A 23,184-nucleotide genomic window follows, 5' to 3' on the forward strand; every position below is an offset into this window, starting at 1 on the left:
ACAGTCCTTAACAATGTCATTCTACTAATGCAATTAGAATTATAATTTTCTAGCTACCCACAAATATTTTATGAATTTTATTCTAAACTCAATATTATGTAAAAAGGAGAATTTAGAGTTCGAGTTTACCTACACTAATTCTAACATCTGGAACACGTCCTGGGCGCCTGAAAATGATGAAAAACACTGTAATATTGACCTACTTTCTAGGTGGGTCCGGCAGCCCGCAGATTCGGCCTGAAATTGCAGTCTCGATCTCCAGTAGAATTTCTTCGAAATAAAAATACCCACATGAAGCCCACCACATCAGGAGTTAGAATATAATTTTTATTTAACTAAAAAGGCTCATTAAAGGCCTGAAAAATCACTAGCAAGCTTGTGAGACCCATCAAATTTTTGGCGTCAGAAAAATTCCAAATTGCCGTCATTGCAAAGCTCTCGATGTGTAGGACGTGCTGGTGGGCTCGAAGTTTTGGCAGGATTTATGGTTTGGGAGAAATCTAACCCAAAAGTCAAAAAGGGTTTAAACTTTCCGGACTCGATTTGCATAAATTGTTTGATGAAAATTTATGAAATTGGTGTCTATGAAAAGCTTGTGCGGTGTAAAACAAAAGGGAACAAGACACAATCCAATTGATGGTCGGAATTGCCGGAAACGATGAAGGAAGTTGAAGCGTTGCATGCGCGAGTGAGGGGAGTTTGGAGCTCATTTCTGGCTAGAAATGGGACTGCCGGCGGTGGGAGAAGGGAGCCGGGGGTGTGCCGGTAACTGAGGAAGGCAGGGGAGGTGGTGGCCGGCAGTGGTCGGGAGGGAGGAGAGAGGAGAGAAGGGAGGGAGGTCAGGACACACAGGAGGAGAAGGGAAGAAAAAAAGAAGGACCGCTCTGATCCGGAGTAGTTTGATTTAGCCAGTTCGATTCAGAACACCAAATATTTGATTTTTACTTTGCCCTGAAACCCAAAACGAGGCCTAAAAATTTTAAAAAAAATTACAGAAAACTAAAAAAAATTTATGGAGTCCAAAAATATTTTCAAACACACAACGTGGTTTTTAAATTAATTTTTAATAATCTTTGAAATTAATTACCTTTAAAAAATAAAAACTTAATTTTTAAAAATATAAAAAATTCAAATTAAAATACTATAATATTTAATATATTAAATATCAAAATTTATGCAAAAATAATTATTTAAAAATTTAGGACGTTATAACGATTAAATGACTCTATAAGATTCCAGATATCCTTTTTCATATTAATAAAATTCTGATCAGCACATGCGATGAACAAAACAATTAGTGAAGTAATCCGTACCTGCTACTTGCTAATGTTAACGTAAGCTATCAATATATTCAATGTCAGAGCTCAATTTTAAATTCAACATAACCTTTAAATTCCATAAACAAATGATAGAGAGTGTGATCTTACTTGGCAAATCTCGATGTGTACAGGCATTGGGAAAGGAATCTATGACTAAGAAATATATACATACATGGAGGCACAAATAACCAATCCCACTTCTGGTTATCCAAAAACTAGTGAACATAATTTAAAGAAGGGTATAAAAATCTGGCTCGAACCCTTAAAACCCATAATTGAAATGGTTGAATTTACTGCATACAGAAATGCTAGACTTGTAAATTGTAAGATGGTCCACTAAATGGCATGGAAAGTGGTGCACACACGCACACAACCCCAGAGAGATGCACATGCACATTGTGGAAGATGTGTATATCATAGATGAAATTGTTAACATCTTCAATGAAAGTGTATATCATAGATGTGGTGTTTGTTTATTGAGCGTATTTTTTGATTTTATAGCTATCATTTTGTGCCAAATATAAATTTTTTAGTCTATATTTATTATCAAATGTCATTATTTTCTAAAAAAGCAACACTTTTCTTTTATTTTATTTTCATATTATTTATGAAATTAATTATTAAAATGTACGAATATAGAGAAAAAAATTGAAATTTTCTAAAAAAATAAATAGAAATACTAAATAAAGAGTGGGCCACGCCCTCTTTTCTTTATATATTGACCCACCTTAAATAAAGAGTGGGCCACGCCCTCTTTTCTTTATATATTGACCCACCTTACTCTCTCTCTCTCTCTCTCTCTCTCTCTCTCTCTCTCTCTCTCTATATATATATAATTAATATTATTAACATTTTATTAGATCTTGAGTTCCGTGCATTGCATCAGACGACTGGTCATGCCATTTGGTTTAGCTTTCTTGACTATTTGTTTGATATGTTCCTTAAATAAAAAGCTTACTGGCAAAATAAATAAAAGCTAAATATTATCATATTATCATAATTTTATTTATTTTTTTTTAATTTTATAATAATTGATAAAGTTTTTGAAGTTATTAAAATTTTATTCAATTTTTATTAATTAAATTTTGAATTCCATTTCTTAACTTGTTTATAATTACTATTGAACATTATTGTATTTATCAATTATTCCATAATTTTATTTGATAATTATCTTTTTTCCGTCAATAAGCCTAAAAAAAATATTAGTTGACATAATGGAGGCAATCAGAATGTTTATGATACGAATGGATTACTCCTTTTGTTGATGCTTCAACTTTTAAAAAGACTTTCGCTTTAAGCCAATTACATAAATTTTTAATTTTTTTTAAATCATTTGATTCATTTTTCATAATAATTGTGATACAGATTTTTTTTTTTGTGTATTTTTTTAACAATTTTAAATGAAGATATCTTAAACACAGCAATAGATAAATAATAATAATATACATAAATAGAATTCAACATTTTCATAATTTAGTTTCGAATGAAGTGGCATTAAGATTTGTAAAAGTTTAATTAAGGATATTGAAATTCATAATTAATCTATTTTTAACACAAAATTTAATTGAAAGTTTTTTGTTCATAATGTTAAATAATAACAATAATAATATTTAAGTTAAATAAGTACTCAATTCTCAAATATAATGAGGTTAAAAGTTACTCCTATAATGAATTACCCTTCGTTAACCTTATTTGATATGTCTAAATTAACTGTTAACTCCCATTAACCATTCACCCCACTTATACACAAATTTGTTAACTTAGGGAGGAGTGAGGTAATGGCCTGTAATAAAAAATCCCTTAAGGAGATGTTACTCTTGTAATTGTTATAAATAAATATATTATTTTAATAAACATATTATTATGAGTAATTATTATAAAAAAATGTTTTTTTAATATTATTGTAAACAATTATTGTAATAAAAAATTTTTATCAGGCTTTCAACATTACAAATTTAATTTATATCTTTAATTCATATAGGCATACAAACACATTAATTAAATGATAAATACATTTCAAAATTGTTAACATCTTCAATGATAACAATTTAATTAATAAATAAAATAAAAACAGTTTATAAATAATTATCGTGTATTAATTATATACATTAAAAAAATAAAGAAAAAGATGGATATTAGGAGGTATTTAGGTAATTTTAACTTTTAATAAACTGAAAAACCTACCATAACAGATAAAACAAGTATCAACGAATTTTTGTGATACTAAACTTTAAGTTTTAGGATTTTTTTTTAAATTATTATTATTATTATTTTTTTTTACAAATTGAAATAAGATGACTGACATGAAACATCCCCTAAAATTTGAGGATAACAAGTGTAAATTATCCCCAAATGCTATTATTTTCCACAAGAAGCAAAACTTCTTGTATAAAATGAATTCTGCTTCTCATTGAATGGTGAGTGCATTTTTTTCAGAATTGCTAACTTGTTTAATTAAAGTCAGTATATTTACTAAGCATATGATCTGGTTTTAAAGCTCATTTTTTTAAATATTATTATTTTTCATAAGAAGCATCACTTCTCTTGTATTTTTTTAACAATTTTAAATGAGGATATCTTAAACATAGTAATAGACAAATAATAATATAAATAAATAAAATTCAATATTTTCATAATTCATTTTCAAATCGAATCGGCATTAAGACTTGGAAAAGTTTAATTAAGGTTATTGAAATTCATAGTAAATTTATTTTTATCATAAAGTTTAATTGAAAATTTTCTGTTCATAATGTTAAATAATAACAATAATAATATTTAAGTTAAATAAGTACTCAATTCTCAAATCAATCACATCTAGGGGTGTGTTGCATTTATTTTGAGGGTAATGGGGGTAAAAAATTGCTCGTGTAATGAGTTACCCCTTATTAACCTTATTTGATACGTCAAGGTTAACCGTTAACTCCCATTAATCATTCACCCATTTATACACAAATTTGTTAGCCTAGAGAAGAGTGAAGTAATGGCTTGTAATAAAAAATCCCTTAGGGAGATGTTACTCTTATTACTGCTATAAATAATATATTATTTTAATAAACATATTATTATAAAAAATTATTATAATAAAAAATATTTTTTAAATATTATTGTAATAAAAAAATTTTATCAAGCTGTCAAAATTGTTAAATATGATAAATAATTAAATATGATAAATACATTTCAAAATTGTTACCATCTTCAATGAAGTGTATGTTTGTTGAGCGTATTTTTTTGGTTTTATAGCTATCATTTTGTGCCAAATATCTTTCTCTTCTTCTACTCTATATTTATTATCAAATGTTATTATTTTCTATAAAAAGCAACACTTCTCTTTTACTTTATATTAATATTATTTATGAAATTAATTATAATTTTTTTCCCTTTTATGAGAGACCTTGACTTTTTTCAAGTTTATCAATTCATAATATATATTTTCTGTGTGTAAATTAAATATATAAATTACTTCTTAATTAAAAAAAGAATTAAAGAAGAAATAGACTATTCACTAAAATTCTCTTAAATAATTTTATATAAGTTAGTTCTTTGCCTTAAGATTTTGAGAGTATAAATTCATTTGTAAAGCAAATTAATGATGGTCAATTGTATTAAATTGTGATGCCACAAATTGATTTTTTTTTTAAATAAAATAATTTTCATAATAAAAAATTATATAAAATCTCGTTAAAAATTAATTGTATAAGGCGTGCTAAATGGTTTTGGTAGTTCCACAAAGTTATTCTTTCTTCTAATATTCATAATCATATATTTCATTATTTACCACAAGTTGCAAGACTTCTCTTCCACGTAAATGAAATAATTTCATATCTATGAACCGTGTTATTTGGTTTTGAATGCTATCAAATATTAATCAAATGGCATACTTTCTCTTTCTTATTCCCTTGTCACAAGTTGGAGTATTCTTTATAACATTCACATTTCATTTTCCAATGAATTACTTGAATTTATGCAATAAGAAAATAACTATCACCAAATAATAAATAAAATTTACTTAACAATAATAACATCCCCTTAGCATATAGTATTGAGCTGCAACTTCTCTTCTACTCAGATTAACATGATACATTAATTAATCATGCCAATTAGAGCTATAATGAATTATCCTATTCATTTATATTTTTAAGCTTCTATTGGCCAAACTGTACAATAAAGCATTAAGACAGAACCTGATGATAGCATTAAAATTTCAAATAATTATATGTCCATAAAATTAAAATTAAAATTTTAATTTTAAATAATTATTTACTAGAATTTTAAACGCATTCAACTTGAGAATAACAGGTCTCCAGCTATTTTAAACCCAGAAAACAATTTTGAAAAATTTGATTTATGCCCCATCTTACACGGGAGGTCTCATATATCCGGTGGATCTTTCAAGCCTTCTTGGAGAATCTAGGTTGGCTCAAGCGAAGTGCTATCGGCATTTTAAAAATCCTGCTCAATAATTAATTTTTGCTCAGAATAAAAAATTTTCACAATAAAAAAAAACTTTTAAATAAAGTTTCATTGAGAGAGATAAAAAAAAAATTACAAACTAGACAAAAAAAAAAAATTCAGTTCACCTTTCAAAGTTATCGAAGCATCTACAGGTTCTAAGATTTTTTTTTTTATTATTATTTTAACATTTTGTTTGTGCTTTTTGTATGCACAACTATAATTATTTATGACTTAAAATTTTAAATTTGCAACTATAATTACATAATTTTTAACAAAATTTTATAGTTTATAATTGTTTTTTAAAATATTTTTAAAAAACACACAAGAAATAATTGTGAATTACATTTTTTTATGGTTAAAAATTTGAAAGAAATTAAATTATATATTTACAAAACGTCATTTTATTACATTGATAATTCAAAATTATAATTTAACAGATTAAACAAAGTGAATTGGTAAAGTTTGAGAAATTTATTACATAAAACTCTATTTGAAATTTAAAGTAATGAATAGAGATTTGAGATTTGTGATCCACATTTTACTAATATTTTATATTTTTATTTATTAATTAAGTTTTATTTTAATTTTTCAACTAATATTATTAATATATTTTTTTTCTTGAAATTAATACTATTAATATTCTATTGGATCTTGGCTTTTTAGGCATTTGCATCAAGTGGCTGCCGTGCTGTTTGGCTCAGTTTACATTTCATGATATTAATTGATCATTCCATTTATTGATACTAACCTATTATTGATCATTCCATTTAAATTAAATTAAATTGCTCAAATAACGTTACACCAATTTTTTGTCTGGTTTGAAGCTCTATTATATTTCTGTATTTATTTAAAAATTTTAACTTTACTTATTTTTAATTTTTTATCTCATTTAACTTAAAAATTTTAATTTAAGTTCAATTTAGCTCAAAAATCAAGGAATTTGATAATGGTCAATTGTATCAAATTGTGACACCACAAATTGATTTATTTTTTAAAATAAAAAAATTTTCATAAAAAAAAAATTATATAAAGTCTCGTTAAAAATTAACTGTGTAAAGCATGCTAGATGGTTTTGGTAGTCCATTCCACAAAGTTATTCTTTCTTTTTGCCCAATAATCATATGCAAGAAAAGTCTTCACGCATCAAGATGACATTTCTGAATCACAAATCATATTCATCATTTTAAGGGAGACTTGACTTGCCATGGTGTTTTTTTTTCCTCACTCATAACTATCATAATCAAAATCTATAATTTCTAATATTTATAATCATATATTTCATTATTTTCCACAAGTTGTAAGACTTGCCTTATACGTAAATGAAATTATTTCATATCTATGAACCTCGTTAATAGTTTTGAAAGCTATCAAATATTAATCAAACGGCATACTTTTTCTTTCCTGTTCCCTTGTCACAAGTTGGAGTAGTCTTTACAACATTCACACTTCATTTTCCAAAAGATTACTTGAATTTGTGCCATTGTGTCAACAATAAGAAAATAATTATCACCAAATAATAAATAAAATTTACCAAACAATATCATCCCTTTAGAATACAATATTGAGCTGCAATTTCTCTTCTACCAAGATTAACTTGATATACTATGTAATTATGCTGATTAGAACTATAATGAATTATCCTATTCATTTACATTTTTAAGCTTTTGTTATCCAAACTGTAAGTGCTAATATTTAGGTATTTTTTAAGTAAAAAATAATTTTCATTCGTAGATTGTCATATAAAATCTACAATCAGATTTAATTTTTTCTCTCATACTATACTAAAACTGTAATTTAGCTTCACTTTGAAATCATAAAAATTGCTTAAATAACGTTACATCAATTTTTGTCTGGTTTAAAGCTCTATTATATTTCTGTATTTATTTAAAAATTTTAATTTTACTTATTTTTAATTTTTTTTATCTAATTTAACTTAAAAGTTTTAATTTAAGTTCAATTTAGCTCAAAAATCAAGGAATTTGATAATGGTCAATTGTATCAAATTGTGACACCACAAATTGATTTATTTTTTAAAATAAAAAAATTTTCATAAAAAAAAAATTATATAAAGTCTCATTAAAAATTAACTGTGTAAAGCGTGCTAGATGGTTTTGGTAGTCCATTCCACAAAGTTATTCTTTCTTTTTGCCCAATAATCATATGCAAGAAAAGTCTTCACGTACCAAGATGACATTTCTGAATCACAAATCATATTCATCATTTTAAGGGAGATTTGACTTGCCATGGTGTTTTTTTTTCCTCGCTCATAACTATCATAATCAAAATCTATAATTTCTAATATTTATAATCATATATTTCATTATTTTCCACAAGTTGTAAGGCTTCCCTTACACGTAAATGAAATTATTTCATATCTATGAACCTCGTTAATAGTTTTGAAAGCTATCAAATATTAATCAAACGGCATACTTTTTCTTTCCTGTTCCCTTGTCACAAGTTGGAGTAGTCTTTACAACATTCACACTTCATTTTCCAAAAGATTACTTAAATTTATGCCATTCTGTCAACAATAAGAAAATAATTATCACCAAATAATAAATAAAATTTACCAAACAATAACATCCCCTTAGAATACAATATTGAGTTGCAACTTCTCTTCTACCAAGATTTGTAACGGCCCAGCCCACTAGTGATATTGTCCGCTCTGGACTGAAGCCCTCACGGTTTTAAAACGCGTCATTAGGAGTTACGAACCAACAGCTTATAAACCCAGCATCTCTCCTGTGTTTTGCCGATGTGGGATTTGCCTAGGGTGTTACAAGATTAACTTGATATACTATGTAATTATGCTGATTAGAACTATAATGAATTATCCTATTCATTTACATTTTTAAGCTTCTGTTATCCAAACTGTAAGTGCTAATATTAGGTATTTTTTAAGTAAAAAATAATTTTTATTCGTAGATTGTCATATAAAATCGACAATCAAATTCAATTTTTTCTCTCATAATATACTAAAACTGTAATTTAGCTTCACTTTGAAATCATAAAAATTGCTCAAATAACGTTACATCAATTTTTGTCTGGTTTAAAGCTCTATCATATTTCTGTATTTATTTAAAAATTTTAATTTACTTATTTTTAATTTTTTTTTATCTAATTTAACTTAAAAGTTTTAATTTAAGTTCAATTTAGCTCAAAAATCAAGGAATTTGATAATGGTCAATTGTATCAAATTGTGACACCACAAATTGATTTATTTTTTAAAATAAAAAAATTTTCATAAAAAAAAATTATATAAAGTCTCATTAAAAATTAACTGTGTAAAGCGTGCTAGATGGTTTTTGATAGTTCATTCCACAAAGCTATTCTTTCTTTTTGCCCAATAATCACACGCAAGAAAAGTCTTCACGCACCAAGATGACATTTCTGAATCACAAATCATATTCATCATTTTAAGGGAGACTTGACTTGTCATTGTGTTTTTTTTTTTTTTCCTCACTCATAACTATCTTAATCAAAATCTATAATTTCTAATATTTATAATCATATATTTCATTATTTTCCACAAGTTGTAAGGCTTCTCTTCTACGTAAATGAAATAATTTCATATCTATGAACCCCATTATTGGTTTTGAAAGCTATCAAATATTAATCAAACGACATACTTTTTCTTTCTTGTTCCCTTGTCACAGGTTGGAGTAGTCTTTACAACATTCACACTTCATTTTCCAAAAAATTACTTGAATTTATGCAATTCTGTCAACAATAAAAAAATAATTATCACCAAATAATAAATAAAATTTACCAAACAATAACATCCCCTTAGAATACAATATTGAGCTGCAACTTCTCTTCTACCAAGATTAACTTGATATACTATGTAATTATGCTGATTAGAGCTATAATGAATTATCCTATTCATTTACATTTTTAAGCTTCTATTGTCCAAACTGTAAGTTCTAGATATAAACTCTCTTCGCAGATTTTATTATTTCTTTCTGGGAATTCAAAAAGGAGGCTACGGCTACATATATAAATTACATGTTATTCTTTATTGTACAACGAAGCATTAAGATAGAACCTGATAATAACATTAAAACTTTGAATAAATATATGCAAATAAATTGAAATTAAAATTTTAATTTTTAAATAATTATTAACTAGATTTGTAAATTTTTATAAGAATATAACAATATATTATCTTATATTTTTAATAACAGCTTATATAACTTTATATTTGATAAATAGTATAAAAATATGTATTATTTAATTTTAAATTTTCAAATAAGTTGATTAATATAAAAAATATACCATTTTATTATTTTTCAGGTGGGTGTGAGTCATGTCATTTTGAATTGCATTTTGCTTAAGAATTTCATGTCATGATGAATAGATAAATTATAGACCACTTTGAGTGAAAATGTTAACTTTATTCAGAAAAATTAACGCTTAATTTTGTTTTGAGCCTAAATTAAGATTGATTAAATCAAATTAGAGCTGTTGAATTAACCTTTCAATTTTATTAATTAATCATTTGAATTTAAGACATTTCATATTAAGTGTAAATTTAAAAGCTAGGCAGATTCCAACTAACATGTTGGATAAAAAGTTGTCAAATACATGTATAAATTTAAATTTTCTTTCTGCTCAAATACAGACTAATCTAAAATTTTAAATTGATTCTTTTATATTTTTCAGATATTAAGATTATTAAATTTTATTTTAATTTTTTAATCAATATTATTATTTTGTTCCACAAGTCTAATTTGGTCCCGAGACTAAAGACGGATCACTCACCTGGTAAACGGGAGTTTGAGTATCCACTTCTTCAACGTCTCTATAAAAATATATTATTTTTTAAAATATCTATAAAAATATATTATTTTTTAAAGTATCACACAAAATCTTTCGCTTTTTTCATTCCATATTCATTATTAAATATTATTATTTTTCATAAGAAGCATCACTTCTCTTTTACTTTATTTTCTTATTATATATGAAAAATGTTATATTTATTTATTATCTTATTAGTTCTTATAAAAAAAATAGAAAAGGAATATATAAATTTAGAATATATTCTCTCTTAATAATAATAATAAGAATAAGAATATCTATTTCCACAACCTGAATTTATTAAGGCTACAATCAATTTAATAAATAATTCATAAAGACACTAAAACACCTTTATTTAGTTTTTTTATGAATAGAAAATATTTGAATCCAATTTAAAATAGCTATCTATTAATAGCCTATATTATCTCTTAATTTTTATTTTTAGATAAAAGAATAAAATAAAAAAATAATATTTTTCTCCTTTATTTAAGTTTTTCAAATTAATAATTTTTTCCTTTATGCAAATTCTCTCCTATTTTCTGCAAAAAGGTTTTTAAAAAGTCTGCACATTATAACCTTTTACAAATAATTGTTTATTAATGTGTATTATTTTATGTTGAAATTTATAAAGTACATCTGTATCAAATTTATTTGAAGATTTTGATTCCGCTCAAGATATTAATTAAAGAGATATAAATATAAACTTAATATATTTTTTTTTAATTTTTAATCGAACTATTTTAGGTTGGTTTTAGTTAAGATTCAAGCAAGTGAGTTTGAGCATTCTGTTCAAATCGAATTGAACCGAATCAAATTAAATTATAAAAATTAAATTATATATTTTAGAAATCGAACCGAATTAAAATAGATGAAAAATTAAATCAAATCGAACCGCTCTATTTCGGTTCGGTTCAAACCGATCAGTTTTATTTTTTATTAATTTTTTTAATTTAGACTTGATTTTCATGTTATTTGGTCTGATTTTGATCTTGGTTTGAATTTAATAATCATTAATCAATGAAATTAAACAATTTATACATATAAAATTACATATAATTCATAAATTCCCCTTAAAAATAAATTAATTCAAAAATCAATAAAACTATTTGATTTAGTTTAGTTTAATCGATTTTTTTTAAATCAAACCGAATTGAAATAACCAAAATTTTTATAACATAAAACCAAACTGAACCAAATTATTTTAAAAACTGAACTAAATTATCAAATTAAGGCGATTTAGTTCAATTTATTCGATTTGAGCAGAATAATGCTCACCCTTCCAAGCAAGGAGGGATTGGAACTGGCCTTCTTACAATTGAGTTATGTGCCCATTTCCGATTTGACCCTAGTTGGTCTAAATCTAATTCACAGTTCGAATTAGCTCATGGCTAAATCTATATTCCATGAAGATTTGATGCTTCTTAAAATATCTTTGACACTTTTAGTGACACGATGATTTGATGTTTTCATATGTATCTTATATCAGCATTTCATTTCAGCAACGCTATTTGAAATTGATTCATTTGAGTTAATTTGATCGATCCAAATTGTAAGTCAAAAATTAAATAAGAATGAATTATTATGAAAAAAATTATCATTTTTATTTGAAATTGACATGTGATGCATTAAATTAGTTGTATTTCTGTGTGGCGTTAATTGTTTATTATTTTATTTTAATGACATAACTTAATATTGTTTTATATTTTATAATTTTAAAATCATATTAAATTTTGTTAACGTTAGAATTTTTAATTTATTATGTTAAATATAATTTAAATTTATATTAAAATTTTGAACAATTATATGCCTATTAAAATCAATTAAAATTTTATTTTCTAAATGATTATTAATTAATTTTTTTAATTTTGTATAAGAATATAATAATATAATATATTATATTTTAATAGTAATTAATAAAATTTTGTATTTAATAAATGGTATAAAGATAAATATCATTAATTTTAGATTTTAAAATAGCTTGATAAGTTGATTAAAATATAATTTTATTATGTTTTAAATTATATTAAATTAAGTCTTTTAATATATACCCAGTAATTTTTAAAGAAACCAAATAACTTATTTTTATAAGCCAAGTTTCAAGGTTTAGCTTTTGTGGACTTAGCATTCAAGCGTGGGTCCACGCATGAAAGCTGAGTCCGCCCATATATGAAAGCTAAACTTTAGCGAAAAGTTGAGTCCACACATACAAAAGCTAAACCTTAAACAATGGCTTGCAAAAATAATTTAATTTAGTTTCTTTAAAAATCATGAGGTACGTAGTAAAAGATGTGTGTGGTGGCTTATTTTTATAATTTGAATCCAGATGATTCAAATCAGCACTTGCCTGACACGGCAGGATAGGAAGTTTTAGAACCCTGAAGTTAGCAAATGGAAAAAAGTTAAACCAGGGATCATTATTCAGGGCCAACAACTTGATTGATTATGGTTGGGCCAACTAATTGTTCTATTTTCATAAGCCATAGATAGATGGAAACAAACTGATGGATAAGTGTAAAAGTTTAGGCCCTCAAGAATATAGCAGCCCACCTGGGGCTGGAACTGACAGATTTAAATTGCGACAAAGGATGAATCGAAACTGGATTAGTTTAAGTTGTTTCAGTCGGTTTCAGTTCAAGATGGTCCGAAGCTGATATGAATTCGGTTTAATCATGGTTCTGGCTTATGAGCGTTTTAGTCTAATTTAGTTCACGTGACGCTTAGGTGGAAACCATTACAATTCAGATGTTGAATTAGTCCGAATGGGTCTACTCTAAAAGACGTATGATGCAAATTTAAGTGTTTATTTGGATGGGGTGAAGGGAAGTTCAGTAAAATAATATAAGGATAGGCAAAGAAAAATATGGTATGATAAGATAAAATAATTTTATTTTATTTGGTTGGATGATATTAGAAGGTAAAGTGAAATATAAAAATTATAAAACTATTCCTTTTATGAAACTTATTATTTTATAGTAAAAATGGATATTTTGAAGATTTTTTAAAATTGATATGGATAATATAGGAAATAAAAAAATAAAAAATTTTTCAACCATTCCCAACCCACCAAATTAGCGGATTAGAAATTGAAAGGTTTTGGGGGAGTTAACTCCCAAAATAACCCCTCAAAATCCTCCCTATCCCTCAACCCTTCATCATAAATAAGTAAAAAATTCCTTAAAACCATCCCTTACTTTTCCTTACCACTGTAACCCCTCAATCCAAACAAAGGGTAAGCAAATAAAGGGGACAAAAAGCTTTTGAAATTCTCCATTAATTTGAACCACAAAAAAAAAAAAAACAACGTTAAGGTATAATTTTAGTATTATATTTCGTTAGACATCATGGTCGATTTCTGTACGATATCTCCTTATACTTAGTTCTAGGTTGATTTCAGATTTGACCGGGATTAATTTCAATATAATAATTTACGGTTTGAACCAGTCCACGACTATATATATATATATATATATATATATATATATATATATATATATATATCAAATTAACTCATTTGAATTAATTTGATAAGTCCAAATTGTAAGCCAAAACTTAAATATGAAAAGTTATCATTTTGATTTGAAGCTGACATATGATGCATTAAACTAGCCGTTTTGCCATGTAAAGTGATTTTTTATATTTTATTTTGATAACATAACTTAATATTTATTTTATATATTTTATAATTAAAAAAAATACTAAAATTTGTTAAGGTTAGTATTTTTATTTAATTATATTAAAAATAATTTAAATTTGTATTGAAATTTCAAATAATTATGTCCATTAATTTCTTAAATAATTATTAGTTTTATTTTTAAAATTTTTATAAGAATATAACAATATAATATTTTATATTTTTAATAGCAATTGATATAATTTTGTATTTAATAAATGACATAAATATGCGTATTATTTAATTTTAAAATTTGAAATAAGTTGATAAATTGATTAATATATAATTTTATTATTTTTTAAATTATATTAAGTTAAATATTTTAGTATGTACCCAGTAGTTTTTAAACAAACCAAATAACTTATTTTTTAAGCTATTTTCTAAGGTTTATCTTTTGTATATGTATGGACTTAGCTTTAACGCCCGTGCTAAATTATATAATTTTAAATTGCATTTTGATTAAGATTATTATATAAAAAGAATTTCATGTTGTATTCAGATGAATTTATAAATTATAGACTACTTGGAGTGAAAATGTTAGCTTTATTTAGAAAAATTAATTTTTAATTTAATTTTCAAGCCTAAATTCGGATTAGATCAAATCAAATTTAGAGTAGTTTTAGATTGGGTCATACATATTGTTGGATTAACCTTTCAATCTTTTGAATTTAAGTCATTTTAAATTAAGTGTAAATTTAAAAGGTTACTAATTATCTCAAGTTAGATAGATTCCAATTAACATGTTGGATAAAAAGTTGTCAAATATATGTACAAATTTAAATTTTCATTCTTCTCAAATACAATTTTAAATTGATTCTTTTATATTTTTCAGATATTAAGGTATTAAATTTTATTCAATTTTTTTAACCAATATTATTATTTTATTGGACCCTTACTTGTGTTGCATTTAGCATTTAGCACTTAATGATTAATAGTAAGCAGTTGAATTGTGTGAATTTCCAATATGTATATATATAAACAATTGTGTGAATTTCTTAAAACAGTTTAAGTTGTTCTTCTTTTTTCTTTGAGATTATTTTTTGGGAGAAAATTAGCTCTTCTCGGATTGTACAAATTTGGATTAGGCAAAATAATTAGCCATCTATCGAACAAACCAGAAAGAATTGCTTTGCTCAGTCCTTTCTATGATAGTATTTGCATAAAATTAATCTAATTTAGATATTAATAAGTTCAATCATATTATTAAAGAAATAAAATAATAGACCATGTGGCAGCTTTCTGAAGCATAGGCTTAAAAAAAATTCAATGCTAGGAGCAAATATAGTATTCTAAACACAGGTTTTACATCACTGTTTGAGATTCAATCTCTTGGTTAATTGAAGTAAATTAAAAAAAAAAAAAAAAGAACCTACATAATATTTGCATAATAAATTTCATTTACAAAAGTTACAAAATCTAAACTTGGACAAAAAAGGAAGATTGTCTATAATAAAATAGTAGCAATTGTTTGTACTCACCTCAATGTAGTAAAACCATGCTTGTCGCCAATATGGATTTATGTACAAAACTGCAACTATTACCAACAACACCATAATGTAAGTCACCCCAAAACTTGCATGGAAAGCATCCTTATCGATGAAGCAACTGTTTTCTTTATTCTCAATTGAAGTTCTTGATTTTGATGGAGGTAATGATATTTCAGTACAATTTTTCTTCAATGGACATCCATAGAGAAAAAGGTTTCCTCGATAGCTGCTTTCATCAAATGTTGCAAATTGTTTAACATCGGGTATCTTGCCAGATAAATTATTGTATGACACATTAAAAACAGCCAAAAAATTTAACTCAGTAAGCTGAGAAGGAATGCTTCCTTCCAAGTTGTTGTGTGAAAGATCTAAACTCTCAATTTGGTGTAAGTTGGAAAATGATGCTGGGATTTCTCCTGTCAAACTGTTATGAGACAAATTTAGAACATGGATCTCATTGAGGTTTCCAATTTCAGTAGGAATTCGGCCTGTCAAATGGTTGCACGAGAGATCAATTCCAGAGAAGTAAGATAGCATGCTTCCTTGGTAAGAATAGGATATACTCTTTGTTGTAAACTCTAAAGGTTCATCCATAGAAACAGGAGCAGAAGCATTATATGAACCATCTTGTTGCCTATATGAGTTGCTTGTAGATCTTAAGCAAGGGAGAATAGGACCAGAAAGATGATTATGAGAAAGATCAATCAAACTTAATTGAGTCAAATTGCACAACTGAATTGGGATTTTCGCTTCAATATTGTTGTGACCCAAGATTAGATAGCTCAATTGAGAAAATTTTCCAATCCATGGCGGAATGCTTCCAGTCACATTATTATGGCTAAGATCTAACACAATCAGCTCAAAGCAACCATAAAATGCATCCTTCAAAGATCCTTGCAGCCCATTTCTAGACAAATAAAGTTCTTGTATGTTTGCAGGGCAAAAGTTAGATGGTAGATTTCCAGAGATATTATTCATTGAAAGATCCAAAATCTCAAGATAAGACATGTTCCCCAACCACCATGGAATTTTACCAGATATGTCGTTATGACTAAGATCCAACACTCGTAAAAAAGTGCAGTTAGACAAGCTATGTGGAATGCTGCCAGTGAATTGATTGCCATCCAATTGTAACTCTCTCAAAAATCTTAAGTTAAAGGTTCTAGAAAATATTTGGCCTTGTAAACTGTTGTTTGAAAGTATGAGCTCAACTAATGAGATACAACCAATGGTTAAATACTCTGGTATACTACCTGACAATTTATTGTTGGATAAGTCTAAGGTTTGCAGTAAGCTCATATTTCCAAATGAAGAGGGAATACTACCTCTAAAACCATTTCCCGACATGTTTACATATCTTACTCTTGGCAGATATGTTCCTATCATTGGTGCAATATAACCTTGGAAGCAATTGTCTGAGATATCTAAGTATGACAAATTCGTATGAAAATGAAGTGGTAATTGGAGAGGCCCTGAGAGAGAATTGTTGATCAAGTAAAGGAATTCTAATTTTGTGTTGTTATGTAACAACCAAGATGGAAACCCTTCTCTCATTTGAATATGTGACAGATCAACAAATTGTAGGTTATATTGATGATAGAGGAATTTGGGGAATGCTCCACTATATCCACCATCAGATAAATCAAGCCGCTCTAACTGAAACCTTGGGTTCAAATTCTGATGATTTATTTCTGCATATATTTTGTTACCCCTACCATTCAAGAACTTGAGTTTTGAATGGTTGAAAAATGGACTTAATGAGATTGGGATTTGGAAAAGATTGTTTGAGAGTGATAGATGTTCGAGATTTTTTAAACCCCTAAGTGGAGATGAAGAGATGTTCCCAATAAAGTGATTGGAAGAGAGATCTAGCCATTGAAGGGATGTCAAATTCACTAGACACAAAGGCAAGCTACCACTGAAATCATTGTAGCTAATATCTAGCATTTGGAGATGTATTAATTTGCACAAACCTGAAAATAATTCATTTATTAAAACCTTTAGCTAAAATCTTTAATTAAGATGAAAGAGATCTCAAATTGAGAAATGCCATATCCAGTTTACCTTGGTTTAGAAACGTTGTACTATCAAGTCCACAATTGTGCAATGATAATGTTTGAAGGGAGGACAACTCTCCAATTGATTGTAGAAAATTACTGTTGACAATAGAGTAATCCAAATACAAATACTCCAAATCCTTCAGATGTGGCAAGCCTACAATAATAATAATAATAATAATAATAATAATCAGTTAAATAATAATAAATTCAAATATATATTAGGAAAGGGATAATGTTATATTAGTCTTTAATGTGAAGTTTAACCTTGTGTTATCTACCAAGTTAAAATGGAATCATTTTTCTTTGTAAAACAGCGATATTAGAAAACAAAATTTTCCTTGGATTGGTAGGGTGCAATTCAATTCAACTAAAGACAAAAGCCTAAGAGAAGATAATACTTCAAGACTTTGGAGAAGGTTTTCATCCAAGGAAGACCCGTCTAAATATAGCTCTTTCACATTTATCACTTTAAAACCAGTTTAAAAGAAGCAGCAAATTTTAATTTTTCGTAAAAGTAGTGCAATTGTTATATGCATATTTAATTACGTACTAACCTTGATCAAATATTGTCCCTTTGAAATTATTGTATCTCAGATAGAGGGTCTTGAGATGGGTCCATGCTCCCAATGATTCTAATAGCATGCTTCTTCCTTCTACGGTGATGACATCTAAATAAAGGATGCTCAAATTTTTTGGACTTTTGATTTCTACAAGTGAGAATAAAGTTAAAATAAAACAAATTTCATAACATATTCAATATTTATTTTATGAAAAAAAAATCATGGATTAAAAAAAATTCAATATAGTGGTGCAATTTGGACAAAAATTAAAACAAAATTCAAAAATGGGGTAGATCCACACACTAGCCACATATTAAACACGCAAATAATAATATATATTTTTATGAATATTATGGATTTGTTATATAAACAATTGCATGAAAAGTATGATATATAACATAAAAATAATGAATTATTAGCATAATATTTTTTATGTTTTTTTAATTATTTTTTCAATTAACTTTAATTAGAAATGACATAATTTTGAAGATAATACTACTATCTATGATTTTGCCATTTGGTTTATGAAAAATTTGACATTTTGTATATCTATGATTTTCTAGTTTAGATGTTTGAATTGCTATCTCATAAAGATATATAATAATAATCATCCTCAAATTGTGTTCGCTAATTCCTATCTGTTATCTTTAACTGTATAAATTTCATCATTCACAATGCATAGTTAAGAGTATATATTTTAATTATGAATTTGTTCAGTTGTAACTTGGAAAAGCAATCAATTTATTTTGTTAAGAGTATATGAATTTTGTTAATGTAAATGGCATGTACAAAGATGAGAATTACTTAAAACTTAATTTTATTTAATTTTATTATAAAATATTTTTTTTCTAAATTTTATTCAAATTACTATAATTGCAATTAAATCTCAAATTATAAGAAAAAAGTTCCGAAATTAAAAAAATTTTCAAATTACAAAAATATTTGAATTTCTTTTTTTTTTTTACGATTAGGCTTCATTATTACAAATGTACAAAAATATTTTTTTTTATTCAAATGAGTATAATTGCAATTAAATCTTAAATTATAAGAAAAAAGTTTTGAAATTAAAAAAATTCAAAAAATTACGATTGTACAAAAAAATATTTGAATTTTTTACTATTAGGTTCATTATTATCCTTGTAAAAAATTATATTAATTTCAACTAATACTCTTTTCTAATATAACTTTTTTTTTTAAAAAAAATCTAATTAAATAATGCTTCCTTTGTAATAGGACAAAATTTTTCTACTTATAATCATACAATTATATATGTATAGGGTTGCTGAAATAAATAAGGGTACAAAAACGGATCAATATAATTTACGTTTTTTTTTTTATTCGAATAGCTATATAAAAAGAATTTAAAGTTAAACTTAAATAATTTATATAATAATTTTTGTTTAAATTAAAATATTAATTTTTGTTTACAAATATTGTTATTAATTTAATTTTAGGATTAAAATATAAATTAATTGAGTTAGTTGGCTTTAGATTATTTATACAGATTTAGATATTTTAAATTAAATTTTATACAGATTGAAAGAATCATTGATTGCATTGAGTTCAGCAATGGATAGAATTGGCGAATCAAATCAAAATTTACAATAGAGATATTATGGTCAATACACATTAAGAAAATTTTATTAGAAAAATACTATGCATTGTATAAAAATAAATATGAGTTCTCACACATATATAATTGTAATTTTATTTTAAGTGTTTAATTTATAACATAATATTTAATTAAAATAAATTGAAATTAGACATTTAAATTTAATTTTAATGTAAAAAAGGTATAAAGTAAATTTTTTAGAATCATTTAAATTCAGATTATTTTAAATTTTGTATAGATTGAAACAAGTTATTGATTACATTGAGTTGAGATTATTTTTAATTTTAAATCGAATTGATAAATCAAATTAAAATGTATTATCATTACAAATAATTAAAAAAATATATACAATAAAGGTGTTATGGTTGGGGACACATTCAGAAAATTTTATCAGAAAAAAAAATATCATATAAATGTAAATATAAGTTCTCGCAAACTAACAAGTTTATATTTAAAAAATAAAAATAAATTATTCAGATTTAATTTTAATGTTCAAAAGTACAAAGCAAATTAACTCAAATATTTACCATATGTGTATTTAATCACGTTCCCTTTCTTAATAATATGGAAAGTTTTTAAACAATAAGTTAAGAAAAATCTCCGAATGTATAATTGTGGAAATAGTTTTTAATAATATTTTAAAATATTATTATACGTTTAACTAAATACCAATGGTTTCAAAAAGGAAAGAGCTAAATATCAATTTTAAATTTCTGTTTTTAAAATAATAAAAAATGAAAAAAGTTAAATTAGTATGTAATCAATACCTCTTGAGCTGATAAATTTTGTAATGTTATTTCCGCTCAAGCTCAGCTCCTCTAGATTGTTCATCGCATCCAATTCTGATTAGTAAAAAAAGCTCAAAATAATTAAATGATTATGAATAATGAGCAATTGAATCAATTAGTAACTTCATAAAAAGGTAGAAAAAATATCTAACCTGTCAAATTGAATGGCCCTTTCAATAGATTATATGGTATCCGTAGAGTTTTGAGAGATGAGAGCCCCTTAATGGATGATAAAATATCATTACTAAAGTTATTGTCATCCAAATAAAGATACTCTAGACTGCTCATATTTAGTAATTTTTCACCACCTGCATATATAAAAACACTTATATATTAATTTTTTTATTACTTATTTAAGAAAACAAAATAAAGTGTTGTTCAGAAATAATTATTCGTACCATGTAAAGATTTAAAACCTTCAATTTTGTTGTCCATGAGATACAACTCTTTTAGATTTGTTAGATTATTCAATTCTACACCCATAAGTGATAATAAGCGTTAAATGCAAAATAATAGGGATAATGGTACGGTTTGTGTGTTGTGTGAGACACATAAAGATAGAGAAGGATAGTAATACTCACCTTGAATATCAATTCTTCCTTTCATTGCATTTTCATATAGATATAAATATTTCAAAGATGAGAGATGACTTAGAGATGATAAAATGTTAGTGTTGAACTTATTATCACCTAAATTAAGAAACTCCAAATTTTCAAGCGTTGATAACTTTTCAAAACCTGCATAAAGAGAAGTAAACATATTTAATAAATAAAAAAGTAGATAAAAAAAAAAGAAAGAAAAGATAATATAAATTGCATTTTGATGGATATCCAAATACTCATTTAATTTGGATTATTATTAATTTTAGTAATGAAATAGACAGGCAGACCTTCATTCTTAATGCAACCAGCTATGTTGTTATAGCCCAAGTCAAGCATCTTCAGCCGTTGGAAGGGAAGAAACAAAGAGGCATTTAGATACCAATGTTCGAAGGGATTCCAACCTCTTATTCCCCAAAATAAGAGTTGGGTAACATGCCCTGTAGCGGCACTGCACCTGACTCTTTCCCAGTTACAGCACTTGACATCGTCAGAATAATAGTTGTAATACCCCCAATAATAATTATAGTAAAACTGAGGAGAATAATTGAAATGAGCCTGGAGTTGCAAGAGAGCAATTCTCTCAGTCTCCCAACAACCATAAGAGTGCCAACTTCCATGTAATAATAAAACCATCATCACTAGCAATGCCCAACGGAACTCTTTAATAACCTCCATTTTAATATTGCTTTTTGCTATGTATCTCTTGCTGTGATCTTAGAATGCATAAGCTTTAGCCTTTTATAGATATAGGGTCATGGCTTTATGCATTTGTAATTAAATTAAACTATCTCATGAAAAATAATGTCTAATTAAAGTCTTCTTAATTAAATGATGATTTCATTTTCATAATTGTTAACATCATTGATGTGATGTATATTTAATGAGCGTGTTATTTGGTTTTAAAAGCTATCATTTTGAACCATAAAGTCTTCCTCTTGTTCCATTCTATATTCATTATCAAATGTAATTATTTTCCACTAGAAGCATCACTTCTATATACATTATCGCTAAATATCTCTTAATAAAAATATCTTGATTCCTATTTTAATTTTTTATAAAATAAAAAAAAAACAAGGAAAAAAAAACCTGAATTAAGTGACGTAACAGTATTGCATACAAATCAAATAAAAAAATAATATTGCATACATTTATCATCAAGGTATAAAAAATAAATAGAGTTATAAGTAGGGAATAAGATATTAATGGGGAATTTAAGTGTTTAAGTTTGCAAGAGGCAATATACTAAGAAGAAATCAACATAAGAATTGCTTTCTCTCTGGATATATGCCCATCGATTTATTGACAATAAATGAATTACCACTCATATTACACAAGTATAATTTATATATCATTGCCAATATTTAAGTATTTTTTTAAGTAAAAAATAATTTTCATTCCTAGATAATCATATAAAATCTAAAATCAAATTCATTTTTTTTTTCTCTCGTACTACCAACACTGTAATTTAGCTTCACTTTGAAATCATAAGACCATAGAAATCGTTCAAATAACGTTACATCAATTTTTTTTTGGTGGAGATCTAATAATAAGTAGTATTATTTCAAGAGTTTAGATTCATCTAATTAATTAATTTTTTTAATTAATTGTTTTTTCAAAGAGAATAATAAGCTTATTTATAACACAAAATTTAACTGAATTTTTTTTTATTAATAATAACAATGTAATGTAAATTCAACTAAATAATTATTCAGTTCTATCTCAACATATTAATGTCTTTTTCAATTATGAGTGCATTTTCACAATCGTTAACTTATTCAATCAAAGTCTATCGATGATGTGGTGTGTGTTAGTGAGAGTGTTATTTGATGTGTCCCAC

General features: G+C 25.8%; 1 protein-coding gene across 1 annotated transcript; it reads right to left on the reverse strand.

Moving 5' to 3' along the window:
- Positions 1 to 15,592: 15,592 nt before the first annotated feature.
- On the reverse strand, positions 15,593 to 22,070 carry LOC131175483 (cuscuta receptor 1-like). The gene is made up of 8 exons (XM_058139896.1): positions 21,635 to 22,070; positions 21,327 to 21,482; positions 21,144 to 21,218; positions 20,898 to 21,053; positions 20,725 to 20,799; positions 18,340 to 18,492; positions 17,790 to 17,939; positions 15,593 to 17,698 (listed from the first exon to the last, which is right to left on the reverse strand). Exons 1-8 carry the CDS (start codon positions 22,020 to 22,022, stop codon positions 15,633 to 15,635), a joined length of 3,219 nt encoding a protein of 1,072 aa, XP_057995879.1. The 5' UTR covers positions 22,023 to 22,070; the 3' UTR covers positions 15,593 to 15,632.
- Between the last annotated feature and the right edge of the window lie 1,114 nt (positions 22,071 to 23,184).

This window comes from Hevea brasiliensis, chromosome 17, assembly GCF_030052815.1.
Source record: "Hevea brasiliensis isolate MT/VB/25A 57/8 chromosome 17, ASM3005281v1, whole genome shotgun sequence".
Lineage (NCBI taxonomy): Eukaryota > Viridiplantae > Streptophyta > Magnoliopsida > Malpighiales > Euphorbiaceae > Hevea > Hevea brasiliensis.